Below are 14,117 nucleotides of genomic sequence, written 5' to 3'. Positions count from 1 at the left end.
TTGAAGAGTCCACAAAAAAGTATGTATATAAGGAATGTGATCACTAACACTATCATTTCCGCTTCCATTATGGTTGGGGGTGCAAGCTCATCAGTGTTTCACCTTAAAACTACTGTCCCAAGACACACACGTAGATGGTGCCGTGACAGCTGCTGGAAATTAAAGGGACTGGACGTCCGAGAAGCGACTCGTTTCCTGCTGATTCTGGATTACGTCTGGGGATAAAACAATGCTGAAATTGTGGGACGTTAGGGTGCTGCTTGGACGCCTGTGGAACTGATGGGTGAGTCCCTGGGTTGTACCTCTGTTCTCACTAACAGGTGAACATCGGTTTGGGCTTGTATAGTGGGGTTTCATTATTCTTTTTCATTACAACATTCCCTTAAGAAGGTTGTACAACTACGTATGATGTTTTTCTTAATTTTTTGAAAAGAAAAATCTATATTCAATCACGAATTTCAGACTAAAACAGAAAATAGAATATTTATGCGAAATTGGAGCGATATATTTAATGGCGGCATGTGAACTTACAAATAACCGGAAAGTTTACGTTTTATCAATGATACATCCCAAGCAACTGATTAAGAATAGATAGAAGGAAGTGCGTACCGAAACTTTGGCGATCGTGTGTATCCTTTATTATGAAATATGAAATACTAAATGGCGAGGGAAATTTAGGATGTTGGCAGGTACTATACATTGAATGTTGACGTTTCTTTTGGTCGAAGTGAATTTTGGACGAGAATAGTTATTGGGGCATGCGTATTACGGAGAGAAAACCCGTAACGGGGGGGGGGGGGGGGGGGGGGGGGGGGGGGGGGGTAATTAAGTCGGGCCTGGCGATAAGGATGCAAGAGTTATCCTTCTTATGTTTCGTAACAAATGCTTGATCTCTACATTTCGACTATGGCTTACATTGTAATTCGTAATGACATAAGTTCAATTATCACTATATTTTTTCAGTTGACTATATAAACTTAACACAGAGAATAGATAAAATATCTAGTTAATTTCAAAAAATACTTGATCGCTGTTCAAGAGCAAAGTCAAAATAATACATTCCGAAATTATGAATTTCTTCAAACAAAACGCTTCATTTCTAAGATTAAAATTTCAAGTTAGTAATCAAATGTCTATTTTACCGTAAACAAGTTTGATTTAAGAGGAATTTGGAAAGACACGAATTTATCTTCTCTGTCAGATTTTATTTGCGACAGGCCCTGACCTTTGACGTCACCTTCCTTATAAAACGCGACCAGAACCTAAAGATAACAATAAACAGCTTATAAAAGAGATCCACGAGGTAGGTGACAATACACGTCTTTATGTTGGTAGATTTAGTTTAATTACAAGCAGGCAATATACTGGACTCTATTTTCTTGATTTTCTTGCCAATCTGCCATTTTCACAGAAAGTACTAAGAAAATAATTATGATATAGGTAGACAAATAAACATTTAGAACTATGATTTTATATACAGAAACACCTACACCTTTGTTTAAAGATTGAGGTAGCTACAATGTATTGGTATGGGTTTATAGATATTTGCAGAATTTACCGCGCACTTTTCTTAGTACCAATATGTTCATGCTTTAAGCAATATATCAGTTGGCACTTTCCTTTCCTGAGAAGTCTTCGTAGAAATATATATTATTGTACTGCTAAAGTCTGTCGTAAATGTTATTTACTTGTCCAAGATAAAGTTCGATGGTATTTTTGTCATCCTGCATATAATTGCATAATATTAAGATCCACCCATATGGATTAAGATCCAACCATATACATTAAGATATCAGTTTGTCATTACGAACTACCCGGGGAAAAAAAAAACCTATTTTTCTAATAAATATGTTTTTATGAACAGTCTGATCTGAATAACATTGCAGTTGTACTGATTTTGAAAACGAAATATAGCGTCCATACATTCACCACATTATATATATATATATATATATATATATATATATATATATATAATCTTAGTGGAATTTAACGGTAATCTTATCATGTTTCTTAATTATATACCAGACAACCGGCGGCCATTTTTGAAACGTTTTTGTGAGCCACAAAAGGAGCGCTATATGATTGGATCACACAGAAGCTTAAAAAATGGCCTCCATTTGCGAAGTACAACAGAGGGAAAGGGACTGTTTTCTCAATTTCAAAATGTTATTAGATGAAGGTTACATGATGCATTCTACATTGTATTAATACCGTCGGAGAACATTTGAAATAACGCAGCACTCAGAGGGCCCTGGCTGATTTTAACGTTTTCAAAATACTTCAGACAAATACTTTAAAAATGTTGACGAAGTTTTGCGACAGTCTAGATGAATTATATCCAATTCTAATGATACAGGATACAGCGTAAATGCTTTTATTTTACTTTTTTAATCGTCGACATTGTGTACCGTGTAAGAGGAGTTTTAAGCGTTTCATGCATATCAAGCGTAAACAGACGTTTGTGGGAGGAGGCTGTGGGTAGAGCATTCACATCAATGTACTTGCTAGTGTGTGTATCGACATGTATTAGTGCAGTTATATGAACTCAATTCACTGAAATCGAAATGACACCTACTACAAATTCTTTTAATTTTAAGAATGATCAACATCCTGGTATCACTAACATTGCTTGGAGGAGTCCTGGGAGCAGTTGTACCCTCTGATCCCTTCTCGGCACTCACCATCCTTAAAAACTCTTGTCGAGACACGGCGACTTGTCCAATAGCCTATTCCGAAGAAAGTCTACGCGCCCGTCTAACTCCTGAGCAGTATCACGTGACACGTGAGAAGGGAACAGAAAGGTTATCGTCACTTTGCTTATATACATAACTATAGAGAATAACTATACGCATGTGTAACACTGTACTTCACTACTCAGATAGGATGAAAACATTTATAATGTAGCGTTTCTCCTGTATTTCAAAAGTATAAATTGATTCTGCAAGTATTTCCCACTTTTATAGACGATTTTCTCCGGGTTATGACAACCACAAACATGGAACGTACCACTGTATCGTCTGCAACAACACCCTCTACTCGTCTGCTCATAAGTACCATTCCGGGACCGGATGGCCGTCATTTTACGACAAAATTGGAACGCAGATGGGGATCGTAGATGATTATTCCTATGGTAAGTATGCAATAATGATACGCGTCTGTCTTCAGATTTTATGCCGAGAAAATTATCGCTCTCTTGATCAGGAACAAAATGTGCTCACGTATATATGTAAAATACAACTTTTCTTGACATTAACTTGTTCGTGTTAGCACGCAAAAGTTTGATAAAAATCATAATTACATGTCAAAGAAATAGGGATATAATGTGCCAACATATTAAATTTACATGTTGACATGTTTGTAAGATGTATTTTTCACCTTAGAAACAATGAACGATATAAACAATAGTTACTGAACGCCGAATCAAGATTTTTCTCGTTTGTGGGCTATAATTGATATTTGTAAAATAAACATTAAGTTTATTAAAATCTTCATCAGATGAAGTACGTTCTACATTTGTGAATTATAGTTTTCAATACCAACGACAAAATGAATATTTCTCAGCGAGAATAGGCAAGCTTTGATGTATATTATTCACGCAATCCCAGATTCCATATCCTGACGTTTTCCTTTACTATTTAACTTGCGTGATCTAGTTACAAATTTATTAGAAGTTAAAACTCTTATTTTAGATTTAACTGTTCTTCATTTCAATCATTGTTACTAATTTGGTTTAATTTGTCTCCTGTCAAAACGTATTCTTAAGTTGTTAATTCATAATAATGAAAGAGGAGTTGACTTAAGTGCGTATGCTTTTTTTTCTATTATAGCATGAATGCACCTTGATACAGTTCAAAAGTATCTAACAATTGTAAACGTCACACTTCACAGTCGTTAACTATCTTTAAGCGATACCCCCTTACCGCTATTTTCTGTGTTCGGCTCGAAGCACTTATCCTAAAACCGATTCGGTTCTATATTAAAATGGCTGCTTGGGTAACGTTTACAAGTATGGGATCACTACGAGGATAGCTTTAAAAAGTTTTCCTCTTAGACGAACAACCTTTTAAAGAAATATTAAAGAGGCATGGTATACATTGAAATAGATGCATGTATTTAAAAGCAGCCTCTTTCATTGTGCTTACAGCTGACGTGAGATACTGGGACATATAATTGTATGTCGCCGCTGCTCGCTTTCTGAATGACTGAAAAGTAATATCATATCTACATTACAGACAAGAGTGAAGGGATCTATATATGAAATATTAGTTTACAATACTAGCAGTAAATCTTGTAAGGATTTTTCGCTATTAGTTCGAATCAATTTGCGGGAGGTGGGGGCAACATTGTGTTTTAGCAACCTTGATAAACACCACGGCCAGTAACGTCATACTAAGTAGAATAAATAAATCAAAAACGTCGTATATAATTTGTTCATGTATATTCATATTGTTTTCTGTTGGGGAATTTACATGTCTCTCTTCTGATTCCATAGGCATGCACAGGTTAGAAGTCACGTGTGAGCGATGCGGTTCACATATTGGTCACGTGTTCAATGATGGACCAGCTCCTACGGGGCTTCGGTACTGCATGAATTCAGCCGCCATGTTATTTGTACCAGGACCTGCTCACGATATGACAAATATCGTACCACATCAACCTCTGGGCAAAAAATAAACATTGTTGTTCATCGTAATTGTGTAAAATAAATGTACATGCTATTCAAAGGAGTGAAGTTTCATTAATGGAACTGATTCTAGATTTGCATTCATACTTCCCACCCCCAAAGATTTCTTTCACATAAATGTACTCAATTTTAAGGTTTAAAATCACCAATCCTGTCCTACTAGATATTTATGAAATAACTATGCTACTGTTCATCTTACCGAAACTTGTTAATGAGGTTAAAGACAGTGCCATATGGAAGGTAATGACATATCTAAAGGGGTGTTACGGGGTGTCATGTAGTGCCTAATTTTATCTGCACACGACCCTATACAGGAACCCTGCTGGTCACTGGGCTGTGTGTGGCCGTATTTGAGTATCTGATCAGTAGTCCGGTTTAACCGGTGGAAGGCAGGTGTGTTTCTTGGACGACCTATGCTGAGTGAACTTGGGCGTTGTTGCAGTTTTCCTTGTGTGGACTGGGAATACAATATCCCGTGTGGATGTCTCAGGTCTAAACCTTAAGCATCTACTCAATTCTGTATAGAATTGTATAGTTTTGAAATACGTCAACTCGGTGACCAGATTTCTTATCTATTGGTATGATGGACCGTGTTGACTCAACATTGTCATTTGGACTCGCCACACAATCTGCAATAGACACTGGTCCACCATTCATCGCATAGGATTCCGAGTTACAGTTACGGACAGTGTCGGGACCTGTCGTCGTCTGGAGTCAGCACGTGCCAGTCATGAACTTATTTTTTTCGATTTTCCTTGTTTTTGTACATAAGTAAAAAAAAAAATCATAGTGTTTGTTTAATCGTTTCGTTTTTTGACTGACAGAGGTCATCCCGGAGTTTTTGCAATACATAGTTATCTTTCATTAATAAAGAATTTACCCAAACAACCAAGGTTGGGTTGGGACACAGGGATTGCAACACCCCCTCCCCATCCTTTTTGGATGAATATTTTGGTGTTTGTTTCTTTTTTAGACCCTTTTGGGATCTTTAATCTTCCCTTTCTTGTGTGGAAAAGGTACAAACTTGGGTCGCAACCTCCACCACCATTGAACGTTTTCTGGATAGGCCACTTTTAATCTGATTTCCGACGAACAAGATAAAAGAGGGGATCAGGTCATGATGCATAACATCACTAAAGATACTTTATCAACCGGAGAACAGGAAGTATCAAAATTGCATGTGCCAAATACTATTTTCTTTTTGAAATATTGCATCCAGCTTTGTTGTTTCTCGTCAAAATATGACGTTTATGGAATACAAACCTATTGTCAAATTCAATGCACTAACAACAAACAAATGGATGTACATATGAAGATCCAATATATGTGATTCGGTTACCCGGAAGTTTAATTTAAGTGTCCGGATCAAAGAGGATCCACTGTAAAATGAACATATTACTTTATTCTGCTTGGTAGAAATTTTCATGGAAAAGTCTTCACACTGTGGAAACAGAATTCAGTGACGCGAATAACGTAGTCAAAAAGAACGCTTCCATACCAAAAGTCACCTTTTTCATAGCCAATACAGCCCCTATTAGAGCAGATACAGCCCCTATTAGAGCATATACAGCCCCTATTAGAGCCGATACAGCCTCTATTAAAGCAGATACAGCCCCTATTAGAGCATATACAGCCCCTATTAGAGCATATACAGCCCCTATTAGAGCCGATACAGCCCCTATTAAAGCAGAGACAGCTCCTAGTAGAGCAGAGACAGCCCCTAGTAGAGCAGATACAGCTCCTAGTAGAGCAGATACAGCTCCTAGTAGAGCAGAGACATATCATGGGTACTATTAGACGCACAGTTTTTAGGAACATCTTACCAAAACAAAAGTCCTTACCATTACTATACGAGCACGACTCGAAACTTTGGTCACTAATACTTCTTTGTAACCAAGGATTTCTTATCGTCGAATACACACACACAGACGTATACATATATATATACATATATATATACATACACACCAATAAACCATACAATTACGTCTGTTACACGACAATCGAGAAATCCTTGGTTACAGAACACTCAGTTCATTAATGAAGCTAGAGACAATGAGTTTACGACATATTTAGTTTGCACATGTTTTTTCTTCTCTTTTGGATTAACGGAAGTATGTAGATATTCGTTTGATTCATGGCACATGTAACAGCTTAATGCGCAAAGTCCGTCGTTGGTTGGTTGTGTTACTTCACGTCAGGAATTTTTTACTGATTGACACGTCACCAGTTGTACATGTAAGTGAAGTGCCACAAATCTAACGCTTACGGACGTAGCAGTGAGGGTTCTTAAACGTCCCAACGCCTGTCGCGACTTCCGGGTTTTAGGTCATATCCGAGATTCTCACTTCTAAATGCCGATCGTTTTGGGAAGGAGCAATCACTACCTATGTCGAGGTCTTAGATTTGACGTGGTCATAACTCACGACCTTCCCGCTACGAAGCGAACGCTCCATCACTGAATTACCGCCATATAGTTACTCTTATAACTTTGACCCCAATCATGTATATACATGTACTTTTGAAGAATTGACAAGGTCTGTCTCTTGGCTTGTTACAACTTCAGTGCTAGTACGATAATAGATTTTATTCATCTAAATTTTATTAACAGAAATTTTAACAGGTCCGGTCGGACGTCTATACCAAGATATTTTTTCGTCCGTGGCAAAATATATGCGTCTCGGGCGGGCGGTTATTTCAGACATTGGGCAAGCATCTTGGGGTCATCCCAAAACCTAATTTCTGTGGGAACGAGGGGGTTCTTTATGGGGATAGGAGGGACAAACCCTATCTCATAATTGTTGAATATATTTAAAATGTATTTGATGTCCCGAATCCAAACCCATATAAATTCCTACTGTACATATCAAATATTTGAGTATTCTGATAGGTAAGTGCCTTGGTGTCACCCCAACTCCCATCATTAATTGATTGTTCAAATATCTTTAAAATGGTTGAGATTTCAACCCTTAAATTAAATATAGTCTTGTTGCACATCACATAATGCACTGAGCACCGTTTTTGTTCATCGTTTTCCCACCCAAATTGTCATTCAGTGAAAATGAAAATTCCGAAATCCTATTGCACATCTAAAGAACGCCACCAATCGTTTCCCAGAAGATGATTTAGCTATTGCGTAAAATGTATGAGGAGTTCTGGGAACCAGACGTTTTTCTTTAAATAAGAAATCATCGTTTTTTGTACCTCATTTTTGCCCCCGGGACAAAATTAACAATTCCGAAACCGGATTGCACATCCACAGGGCACCGCCCATCATATTCCAAAAGACTAATTGGTTACTGCTTAAAATAAAAGTGGAGTTTTGCGAAAACGAAAGTGTGACAGAGGGACATGCGGACCAAAACAACAACATTAATAAAGAAGCACACATGTACAATTTGGAAAGAATTTGTTTATATTCTATAATCATATCATGGTAACATATCTTCAACGTCAAGTACTGGCAATTCTTCTCTCTAATCAACTTCCGGAATAAAGTCCAAGCCCTGTAAGACAAATTAAGAATTCTTAGCTGCAAAGCAGAAAATAGAGTATGAATGCAAGCACACCATACATCTCAAACTGATGAATGCTCCCTGAACTGCATCTAATAAATGAACTACTTCATAACTTCCAGTGGCGGATTTAATGGGGGGAAGGGGCGCAGCCGGCGCGCGCCCCCACTTAAAATTTTAAATTTAAGGTAAACAGTGGCATCTTGTTTAGAAAAATGCAAACGATAAAAGAAGCAATAATTTCTTCCACTTTCGGAGAAATAAATGACCAAATCTTTTGATTTATTAAATTGCTTTTATTGGGAGAACTTAATTTTTTCCCCAAAAAACCCTTAAAATTTGCGTAATTTTATTAATTTCACCCTATCAAAAAATAACAAAAATAGTAAAAAGGACTACATATAAGACATATTTCAAGCCCCATAAAAACTGTAAAATCCAGGAGCTTCTGGGGCTCGCCCCGAGCCCCCAACGAGGTCTTCGCCCTGGACCCATTTGGGGCCTCAAGACGGCCTCACACCCCCTGTCTAAAAAAAGTACGCCCCCTCTAACTGCGATTCCTGGATCCACCCCTGACTTCAGTTCACATTATAAATGACTTGCACAATGATCAACTGTTGAAATATTTTTTGATGTTGACCTTTACTAATTGACCTTGAGTGATATTTGTCTGAAAGTCATTTACCTATTATCTATTTGTGTGATGTATGATCAATACTTGTTCAACAAGAGGCCCATGGGCCACATCACTCACCTGAGTCACCTTGGCCCATATCTGAAGACTTTCCATATATATTTGCATGTAAAACCTAATAGTCCCTATTATGGCCCAAACTACCCTTTGCAAACTTGAATCTACACTATGTCAGAAAGCTTTCATGTAAATGTCAACTTCTTTGGCCCAATGGTTCTTGAGAAGAAGATTTTTAAAGCTTTTTCCTATATTTGTATGTAAAACTTTGATCCCCCTCCCCCACTTGTGGCCCCATCCTACCCCCCCGGGGGGGGGGGGGCATGATTTGAACAAACTTAAATCTGCACTATGTCAGAAAGTTTTCATGTAAAAATCAGCTTTTCTGGCTCAGTGGTTCTTGAGAAGAAGATTTTTAAAGATTTTTCCTATATATTTGTATATAAAACTTTGATCCCCTATTGTGGCCCCATCCAAATCCAGGGGCCCATGATTTGAACAAACTTGAATCTGCATTATGTCAGGAAGCTTTCATGTAAATCTCAGTTTTTCTGGCTTAGTGGTTCTTGAGAAGAAGATTTTAAAAGTTTTTCCCTATATATTTATATGTAAAACTTTGATCCCCCCTTATGGCCCCATCCTACCACCGGGAGCCATGATTTGAACAAACTTGAATCTGCAATATGTCAGGAAGCTTTCAGGTAAATTTCAGCTCTTCTGACCCAGTGGTTCTTGAGAAGAAGATTTTTAAATGACTCCACCCTATTTTTGCATTTTTGTGATTATCTCCCCTTTGAAAGGGACATGGCCCTTCATTTGAATAAACTTGAAAGCCCTTCACCCAAGGATGCTTTTGGCCATGTTTGGTTGAAATTGGCCCAGTGGTTCATGAGAAGAAGATGAAAATGTGAAAAGTTTACAGACAGACGGACAGACAGACAGATGGACGCCGGACAAAATGTGATCAGAAAAGCTCACTTGAGCATTCGGCTCAGGTGAGCTAAAAACTGTTGAAATAAGGAACTTTATCCTCATATAAGGTATGTAGTGAGTGAACTTGAATGACCTTTCCAAAATTACCTTGAGAGACCTTGGTCAAAAAGACAAATAACTGCTGAAATATTGTTGAAATGAAGGGTTTTAAAATATATATATATATAATGCATATGTTCTGAGTGACCTTGACCTTTCCAAAATGATCTATGAAAATACATGAGGGTATGAACAGCAATGCTTCACGCCTGTACACTTTTCATGGAGAGCTACTGTGCTTCATATTTATGCTGGTGTAAATCACTGCAATCATGCCCTCAAGTATTTTCAAAAAATAAAATTTATTTCTCAGGCATATCTATGCAGCCATGTACAGTGAATTATATACATATGGAAGTCTTGCTATTAGTCTTTCTAGTACTCGGCAAACACTCTGTCTCACAATGTTTTATTTTTTTCCTATACTTGAATGCTCGTCATTGTCTCACCACTGTGACTTATCATATACTCATGTTTTATATCTGTCACACAGTTCCCGCAATATTGTTACTATATGTTATGAATCTCCATGAGAAGGAGATTCAAAATGAATGATTGGACAATGCCATTGGCAAAGCAAACAATAAAGAAATTTCTCCCTGCATCCATTGTTTCTATGTATCCCTCATAATACATACAACCTAGACATTAATTCAACTAGAATTTTCTGTTGGATACGAGGAACAAAAATTTGTGTGGAGCATGACTCTAATCAAAGCAAATAGTACCTGGTATATAATTTATAAATATTACAGGTTGAGAAAATCTAAAATTAGAAAAACATGATTTCTTTTCAAACACATTTTTCTATTTTTACATGAGTGAGTAGGAATACCTGTGTGACCAATATGCAAGTGATGAATTTATATGTAGAGTGCTCTTTGTATTTAGTCATTCCAGCTCAAGACTGCAAGCATATCAGTCACAATACCAACCCCAATCCTGTCCTTCAATTTAAGGTTGATCGATCCTCATGTGATGTCATAGGTTTTTACAAAATCTTTATTTTATTAAATTTTGCGCATGATTGAAATATATCTTTCAGAGGAATTGTATTCACTGAATAAAATAAAAAAATTGGTAAACTTTTGATACTGAAAAAGTTTTTATTTTCCATAGATAATCAATTATTTATAATTCTAAAATTTTTGTCAAGGGCAATAACTCCTATGCTGGAATTTCCTCAACTGCATGTCTATGACACAATGATTTCACTAATATCCACAATCAGTTTTTATATATCTATGAATTATCAGATTTCTTAAACTCTTGACATTTGAAATTTGTCATTTCAACAAGTTTTTATTAATTTTCATCATTCTGTTTAACGAAAATGTGCAATTTTTTTATGGTAATATATGCTTCTGTTTTTGCATGTCTGACATCTTTAAAAGGGTGGCAGCATGCACATTTTCTTTGGTTATTGGTTAGATTAAACTATATTGAGTGAAAATTGATACAGTTTTTCCACTTTTAACCATTATTATAGATAAGTCACATGAGGATCGACCCACCTTAATGTTGTTACATTTTACCCGTTTTGTAAATTCTAAGACAGCACTTTATTACATTTATGTTGAACAATGTTGTCAGTAAAATGTACAGGTCTTAGAGGTGCTACTAGTGGAGTTTTTTCCCTTATTTATTTGGTACCATTCCCAATGCCAAGTACTACTGATTTCCCCCCAATTTTAAGGCTAAAACTGTCCATTAACAAACTGCCAAGTCTTTGTAATTCGAGTCTTGTAATTTGTTTGTATAAAACATATGAGTTAACTAATTTCTTCACTTCCTAAATATATAAAAAACAGAGAGTAGTGGTCAATAAAATGGTGCTGGTTTGTAACACTTCTTCATTATTTAATATATGGTGTGCACATGTATTCAGTGTTAATTTTAAAACATGCCATTTGTTGACATGAAAGAGAATTCCAAATTTGTTTTATTTTGATGCTATTTTTCCCAATTGAATGGGTATTGGTACCATTCCCATATGACAAGAAAAAAAACCCATGGATGCTACCTGCAATATTTGGTGTTTTGATTTGATTTTTGAATAAGTATAAATAATCATTGTTCTGACTGAGACTGGTCAAATTAGAACATGATACATGTAAGTATGATATGTTTACAGTAAGGTCATTAGGACAAAATCATGTTTACTGTTTGTACTGAACTGACAAGAAACTGATGTTGGTTAAAAGAAAGAGAAATGACCAGTATTGATATCATGATTGTACATTATGACAGTATCTAGTAGCAGTTTACAAGTACAGACCCGGCAAACTGCAGATACTGCAGATACTTACCCGTCGAACGTATCTGCTCCCCATTATATAGTAATCTCTGTGACTCAATAAAAAGTCTGTTGGGTCAAATGTGTCTCTTTGTACACTCTGAAATAAAATGTAAAATATAAAGTAGTGCCATGACATGACAAAAGCAGTCTTATTCCATGCATACAGATAAAACCCTTGTTCCTAATTTGTAATGTTGCACATGATTATCTATATAATATCACTTTTATGCACTAATTTTGTGTGTACTCAGCAATAAATGACAATTGCAGCAGCAAAATTATTTGTTATTACGGCACAATGGAGATTTATATCTTTGGGCACATAATTAACAACAAACGGTATCAAAATCATCTACCATGTACAATGCACGTTCGACAAGTTGGGGGCATGCATGTCTTCCCCTACAACGGATCTTTTCACTAAAACACAATTATCCATCTTTAGTGAAAAAATATAAACATTACCATTAATTAACAGATGATTGAAAATAATGATAAATCTGTGTAATACTGAAAAAGTCTGATACACACTCAGCTTGGCACGAATTGCCTCTACAAAATTGATAACAATCAACAAATTTCACAACAATGTTGTTGCATGAGGGAGAAGGCGGCTGAAATTCAATGCAACTCATGAGAACTTTTGGTATAAATATATTTGCAGTAGTGTTAGACATCTCTGCACGTTTTACTTATTTTTTTGTGTGAAACACAAAGAGTTGTACTCCTTGGGTGTTTAGCTAGAGATCTTGATAATGGGGAAGTGTTCCCAACCTGTTTAAAGGCTAAGAAATCAACCTACAGGTAATAATGATTGACGACCTATGGAAGACAATAGGAAGACCTACAAAAATTGACTTATACACATCAAAGCTAATAAGACTTTGTGATTTAGCACGCACATGTCTCAAATATCTGTAGTATTTGTACACAAACAAGTTTGATTTAAAAAAATAAAGGGAAAAAAAAACCGGCTAACCTGCTGCGAGATCATTCAACTTTCCTGAGTTAAATCATGAGTATCCTAAACTTCATTTTTATTTCGTTTGTTCTGCGCCACCTTTAGTTGTCAAGCTATCTAGAATACTTTTATCATTAAAGGACTCATCATTTTACCGAATTTCCTCAATAAACCATAAACAAGTCTACTTACTAAGGCTACTCACCTTGTCATTATAACGAATGAATCGGAAAAATTTATCGCATAACATGCCAGGGGCACAGAGAAACCCAACCGACAGTAAGGTGGATGGAAGAATTGACCACCACATTCTTTTATTTGCAGATTCCGAATTCGGTTTCGTCCTTGATGAGGACCACCGGAAGTAGAATAATTTCGCTCCGTGGTTAGTTCGGTCCGTATTAATTTCGTTTAATTTCTTCCACTTTGACAGTTGATGAATATGCTGTTGATTCAATGCCATGGATAAATACATTATGTAAATAAATGATAAATAAAGAAATCAAAAAGGAGATAAATAAACAGATAAACGACTTGAACAAATAGGTAAATCAAAGTGTCTGGCGGAGGGGAGAGTCGAGGGGGGGGGGGGGGGGGACAATAACAGAGAGAGAGAGAGAGAGAGAGAGAGAGAGAGAGAGAGAGAGAGAGAGAGAGAGAGAGTCTAATAAAAATTAAACTTCGTCTCTTTTCTTGGGTATCATGTATATGAACAAGAGAAGATAACGAGCAGTAATCAATCTCACAAATCCTATACAGAATACAAAATTAAGAGTAGGGCAAACATAAACTCCTGGACATATCAGAGGTGGAATCCGACCATGTCTACCCTCTGTTGACTGGTCACACTCACCATGGATCCTATAAAACCTCTGTTGACTGGTCACACTCACCATGAACCCTATAAAACCTCTGTTGATTGGTCACACTCA

At 36.6% G+C, this 14,117-nt stretch overlaps 1 protein-coding gene and 1 long non-coding RNA gene across 2 annotated transcripts; one reads left to right on the top strand and one right to left on the bottom strand.

Moving 5' to 3' along the window:
• Nucleotides 1–1,236: 1,236 nt before the first annotated feature.
• LOC125658500 (peptide methionine sulfoxide reductase MsrB-like) lies at nt 1,237–4,727 on the top strand. Its single transcript, XM_048889776.2, has 4 exons — nt 1,237–1,303; nt 2,601–2,804; nt 2,967–3,133; nt 4,496–4,727. Exons 2-4 carry the CDS (start codon nt 2,602–2,604, stop codon nt 4,675–4,677), a joined length of 552 nt encoding a protein of 183 aa, XP_048745733.1. The 5' UTR covers nt 1,237–1,303; nt 2,601; the 3' UTR covers nt 4,678–4,727.
• A 3,354-nt stretch (nt 4,728–8,081) lies between these two features.
• On the bottom strand, nt 8,082–13,578 carry LOC125659799 (uncharacterized). The gene is made up of 3 exons (XR_007364223.2): nt 13,391–13,578; nt 12,235–12,321; nt 8,082–8,193 (listed from the first exon to the last, which is right to left on the bottom strand). It is a non-coding gene; the product is annotated as an uncharacterized LOC125659799 (long non-coding RNA).
• Nucleotides 13,579–14,117: the final 539 nt, after the last annotated feature.

Source organism: Ostrea edulis, chromosome 9 (genome assembly GCF_947568905.1).
Source record: "Ostrea edulis chromosome 9, xbOstEdul1.1, whole genome shotgun sequence".
Lineage (NCBI taxonomy): Eukaryota > Metazoa > Mollusca > Bivalvia > Ostreida > Ostreidae > Ostrea > Ostrea edulis.
The sequence above is the reverse complement of the archived record's forward strand: the minus strand, read 5'-3'. Positions and strand labels throughout refer to the sequence as shown.

Excerpts from the sequence above, each read along its gene's own strand:
- LOC125658500 (XM_048889776.2), top strand. The coding sequence starts at position 2,602 with ATGATCAACATCCTGGTATCACTAACATTGCTTGGAGGAGTCCTGGGA. Across the intron at positions 2,805-2,966 it reads CGTGAGAAGGGAACAGAAAG|ACGATTTTCTCCGGGTTATG; the intron begins GTTATCGTCACT and ends CCACTTTTATAG. Across the intron at positions 3,134-4,495 it reads CGTAGATGATTATTCCTATG|GCATGCACAGGTTAGAAGTC; the intron begins GTAAGTATGCAA and ends CTGATTCCATAG.